Source organism: Bos indicus x Bos taurus, chromosome 5, assembly GCF_003369695.1.
Source record: "Bos indicus x Bos taurus breed Angus x Brahman F1 hybrid chromosome 5, Bos_hybrid_MaternalHap_v2.0, whole genome shotgun sequence".
Lineage (NCBI taxonomy): Eukaryota > Metazoa > Chordata > Mammalia > Artiodactyla > Bovidae > Bos > Bos indicus x Bos taurus.
The window spans coordinates 21,455,636-21,461,287 of NC_040080.1; the positions used below are offsets into that span (position 1 = coordinate 21,455,636).

At 43.6% G+C, this 5,652-nt stretch overlaps 1 protein-coding gene across 1 annotated transcript; it reads right to left on the reverse strand.

Moving 5' to 3' along the window:
- LOC113893638 (taste receptor type 2 member 10-like) lies at window positions 1-933 on the reverse strand. Its single transcript, XM_027543535.1, has one exon. It carries the CDS (start codon window positions 931-933, stop codon window positions 1-3), a length of 933 nt encoding a protein of 310 aa, XP_027399336.1.
- Between the last annotated feature and the right edge of the window lie 4,719 nt (window positions 934-5,652).

Genomic DNA, 5,652 nt, shown 5'->3' on the forward strand with positions numbered 1-5,652 from the left:
TCATGGAATTCTAAGAAGTTTCTCTTTTTCCCAGCACTTTAATGGCTTCAGTACCATCAAAGAGTCTTGCTTCAGCTTCCTGTTTCCTAGCATTAGAATCAATGAGTGTCCCCAGGGATAGAGGAGTCTGGTTGTTATACCAATAATGAACAACAGTTTGTTTTCAGGCATAGTACTACTACCTGATATTTGTATGGCAGTGCCTACAAAATACAAGATAAAGAGGATGATAAAAGACACCAAAATCTTCATTGCTTTGATATGTGCTTCAGTGCTGGGATCTCTGAATCCTGTGGCACTCAGTCGCATCTTTCTGTTGTGTCTCCAAAGGGAAGTGATTAATAAGAAACATGTAATCAGGCATAGTACAAAGACAAGAATGACTCCAATATTGAGCAGAATCTGATTTGTCAAGTATTCACTTTTATGCATGGTGATCAGCCAGGTTGTGCTTCTGTTCTTCATAATATTATTGGTACTAGGCTTTGCAATGCTTGGAAAAGCAAATAACCATGAAATAAGCAAAGACCCCATGAAAAGGAGAAGAACCCTGTTGATGTGACACTTCAGCCAGAGAAAAATGCAGTGGGAATAATTGGCTATCTTCAGGAAATAGAAGATGCTGAGGCTGGTGGCAAACCAGGTACTTGATTGATTCATAATTATCCTTAAGTAAACTATATATTGACTTATATTACCAGACAAATATATATCTGGAAAAAACATCCTTATATATGCATCTGTAATTATCATCCATATCAGGCAAAATCTGGAAGAGGCTAAGCCAGTGAGAATAAGGCTGACAGTAGAGATGTTCTTGCTTTTCACACAGTCAATGCAGCTTACAACTCCAATAAATCCATTCCCTAAGACCCCCAATACTGATTCACTGACTGCTACATAAATGAGGAGGCCTTCCACTATATTCAGCATGTCTGCCAATCCTTAATACTATTTCTGTTTCATTAATTTTCAATTACCTGCTGCAGAAAAAGGCATGTATTGCTGCTTGAAGGCAGGATGATTTTCTTCTTTTTCATTTCATAAAGACGAAATGGACCCAATTATTTCCTTGTTATGGAATCCAAAATAGCCTCACAGAGACCCCTCTACTTATGGACATAAAATGTAGCTAGTCTACAGAACACACATCCAAACTGAATGCCTACCCACAATTTGTTAAGATGCAAATAAAAGTTTCTGTTTCTTGGAGTCTACTTGTCCTCCTGAGACTATTTTGCATTTGTTATCCTGAATTGTGCAGTAGGAGTGCCAGACACATACCTACAGAAAACAGAGCAGAATAGAAACATAAATTGGACTTTATCATTTTTTAATGTCAACAGTGACATTGTCATTTATATTGTGTTAATAATGACAGGAGGCTTCCCAGGTGGCTCAGCAGGTAAAGAATCTGCCTGTAATGCAAGGGATGCCAGAGACTATGTTCGATCCCTGGGTCAGGAAGATCCCCTTGGAGGAGGGCAGGCAACCTACTCCAGTATTCTGGCCTGGAGAATGCCATGGACAGAAGAGCCTGGTGGGCTATATCCCATGGGGTCACAAAGAGTCGGACACGACTGAGCAAATAAGCACAGCACAGCACAATAATGACAGTTTAGATATATAAAGCAAAAACAGTGTATAGAAGAGATGAATGAATTTAGCCATTGTAAAGCAAAGCTACTTCTTTGAAAAGATCAATAAAATGGATTAGCCTTTAGTCATACTGACTAAAGGTTTTCCAGTTGGCTCAGTGGTAAAAAATCTGCCTGTAAATGCAGGAGTCTCAGGAAATATGGGTTTGATCCTTGGGTCAGGAACACCTCCTTGAAAAGGAACTTGCTACCCACTCCAGTACTTTTACCTGGAAAATTCCATGGACAGAGGAGTCTGGCTGGCTAAAGCCCATGGGGGTCACAAAAATTCAGACGCAATTAGGCACCTGAGCGAGCATGCAAGCATGCTAAGAATAAAAGAGAGGCCAGGAGTGAAATGCAGTATCACAACTGATCCCATGGACATTTAAAGGAATATTAGGAGTAATTCTATGTCTCCAATTTGATAAATTAGGTGAAATGTACCAACTCTTTGAAAAACATCCAATGCCAACACTCACACAAGAAGAACTAGGAATGTGAATAGGTCTAATCCTGTTATTAAAATGAGGGGCTAATCAATAACCTTCTAAAACAGAAAGCAACAGGCCAAGGTGGAGTCATGGTAAATTGCAACAAACTTTTAAGGAATATAGCGCAGGTGGCTGCGACATGGTGCGCCATAGCGCAGCCGAGAGGAGCCACCCCACGTCCGAGGTCAGGGGCAGAAGCCGGGAGGACCCCATGCCCGAAGGGCGGCGGCCAAGAGGAGTTACCCCACGTCCGAGGTCAGGGGCAGCGGCCGAGAGTACCAGACTGCGACGGCGCAGGAATGGCGGAGAGGCGCTACCCCGCGTCCGAGGTCAGGGCGGGCAACCGAGAGGAGATACCCAGCGTTGGAGATCAAGGGCAGCGGCTGGGAGGAGCTACCCCATGCCCCAACGGCCGAGGCCAGGGGTGTCCGATGGGAGGACCAACCCACGCTCGAGGCCAGGGGCAGTGACAAGAGGAGTTACCCCGCGTCCGGGCTCAGGAGCGGCGGCCGGGAGGAGCTACCCCACGCCCCTAAGCCTGAGGCCAAGGGCGGCGGCGGGGAGGAGCAACCCCACATCCAAGGAGCTGTGGCTGCGCGGGCGCAGGAGGGCCTAGAGGAGCTATCCCACATTGAAGGTCAGGAAGGGCGGCAGTGAGGAGATACCCCTTGTCCAAGGTAAGGAGCAATGGCTGCACTTTGCTGGAGCAGCTGTGAAGAGATACCCCACGCTCAAGGTAAGAGAAACCCAAGTAAGACAGTAGGTGTTGCAAGAGGGCATCAGAGGGCAAACACACTGAAACCATACTCACAGAAAACTAGTCAATCTAATCACACTAGGACCACAGCCTTGTCTAACTCAATGAAACTAAGCCATGCCCGTGGGGCAACCCAAGACGGGCGGGTCATGGTGGAGAGATTTGACAGAATGTGGTCCACTGGAGAAGGGAATGGCAAACCACTTCAGTATTCTAGCCTTGAGAACCCCATGAACAGTATGAAAAGGCAAAATGATAGGATACTGAAAGAGGAACTCCCCAGGTCAGTAGGTGCCCAATATGCTACTGGAGATCAGTGGAGAAATAACTCCAGAAAGAATGAAGGGATGGAGCCAAAGTAAAAACAATACCCAGCTGTGGGTGTGACTGGTGATAGAAGCAAGGTCCGATGCTGTAAAGAGCAATATTGCATAGGAACCTGGGATGTCACATCCATGAATCAAGGCAAATTGGAAGTGGTCAAACAAGAGATGGCAAGAGTGAAAGTCGACATTCTAGGAATCAGAGAACTGAAATGGACTGGAATGGGTGAATTTAACTCAGATGACCATTATATCTACTACTGTGGACAGGAATCCCTCAGGAGAAATGGAGTGGCCATTATGGTCAACAAGAGAGTCTGAAATGCAGTACTTGGATGCAATCTCAAAAATGACAGAATGATCTCTGTTCATTTCTAAGGCAAACCATTCACTATCACAGTAATCCAAGTCTATGCCCCAACCAGTAATGCTGAAGAAGGTGAAGTTGAACGGTTCTATGAAGACCTACAAGACCTATTAGAACTAACACCCCAAAAAGATGTCCTTTTCATTATAGAGGACTGGAATGCAAAAGTAGGAAGTCAAGAAACACCTGGAGTAACAGGCAAATTTGGCCTTGGAATATGGAATGAAGCAGGGCAAAGACTAATAGAGTTTTGCCAAGAAAATGCACTGGTCATAGCAAACACCCTCTTCCAAAAACACAAGAGAAGACTCTACACATGGACATCACCAGATGGTCAACACCGAAATCAGATTGATTATATTCTTTGCAGCCAAAGATGGAGAAGCTCTATACAGTCAGCAAAAACAAGACCAGGAGCTGACTGTGGCTCAGACCATGAACTCCTTATTGCCAAATTCAGACTGAAATTGAAGAAAGTAAGGAAAACCACTAGACCATTCAGGTATGACCTAAATCAAATCCCTTATGATTATACAGTGGAAGTGAGAAATAGATTTAAGGGCCTAGATCTGATAGATAGAGTGCCTGATGAACTATGGAATGAGGTTCGTGACACTGTACAGGAGACAGGGACCAAGACCATCCCCATGGAAAAGAAATGCAAAAAAGCAAAATGGCTGTCTGGGGAGGCCTTACAAATAGCTGTGAAAAGAAGAGAAGTGAAAAGCAAAGGAGAAAAGGAAAGATATAAACATCTGAATGCAGAGTTCCAAAGAATAGCAAGAAGAGATAAGAAAGCCTTCTTCAGCCGTCAATGCAAAGAAATAGAGGAAAACAACAGAATGGGAAAGACTAGGGATCTCTTCAAGAAAATCAGAGATACCAAAGGAACATTTCATGCAAAGATGAGCTCGATAAAGGACAGAAAGGGTATGGACCTAACAGAAGCAGAAGATATTAAGAAGAGATGGCAAGAATACACAGAAGAACTGTACAAAAAAGATCTTCATGACCCAGATAATCACAATGGTGTGATCACTGACTTAGAGCCAGACATCCTGGAATGTGAAGTCAAGTGGGGCTTAGAAAGCATCACTATGAACAAAGTTATTGGAGGTGATGGAATTCCAGTTGAGCTATTCCAAATCCTGAAAGATGATGCTGTGAAAGTGCTGCACTCAATATGCCAGCAAATTTGGACAACTCAGCAGTGGCCACAGGACTGGAAAAGGGCAGTTTTCATTCCAATCGCAAAGAAAGGCAATGCAAAAGGATGCTCAAACTACCGCACAATTGCACTCATATCACACGCTAGTAAAGCAATGCTCAACATTCTCCAAGCCAGGCTTCAGCAATATGTGAACTGTGAACTTCCTGATGTTCCAGCTGGTTTTAGAAAAGGCAGAGGAACCAGAGATCAAATTGCCAACATCTGCTGGATCATGGAAAAAGCAAGAGAGTTCCAGAAAAACATCTATTTCTGCTTTATTGACTATGCCAAAGCCTTTGATTGTGTGGATCACAATAAACTGTGGAAAATTCTGAAAGAGATGGGAACACCAGACCACCTGATCTGCCTCTTGAGAAATTTGTATGCAGGTCAGGAAGCAAGAGTTAGAACTGGACATGGAACAACAGACTGGTTCCAAATAGGAAAAGGAGTACGTCAAGACTGTATATTGTCACCCTGTTTATTTAACTTATATGCAGAGTACATCAAGAAAAACCCTGGACTGGAATAAGCACAAACTGGAATCAAGATTGCCAAGAGAAATATCAGTAACCTCAGATATGCAGATGACACCACCCTTATGGCAGAAAGTGAAGAGGAACTAAAAAGCCTCTTGATGAAAGTGAAAGAGGAGAGTGAAAAAGTTGGCTTAAAGCTCAACATTCAGAAAACGAAGATCATGGCATCCGGTCCCATCACTTCATGGGAAATAGATGGGGAAACAGTGGAAACAGTGTCAGACTTTATTTTTCTGGGCTCCAAAATCACTACAGATGGTGACTGTAGCCATGAAATTAAAAGACGCTTACTCCTTGGAAGGAAAGTTATGACCAACCTAGATAG

Excerpts from the sequence above, each read along its gene's own strand:
- LOC113893638 (XM_027543535.1), bottom strand. The coding sequence starts at position 933 with ATGCTGAATATAGTGGAAGGCCTCCTCATTTATGTAGCAGTCAGTGAA.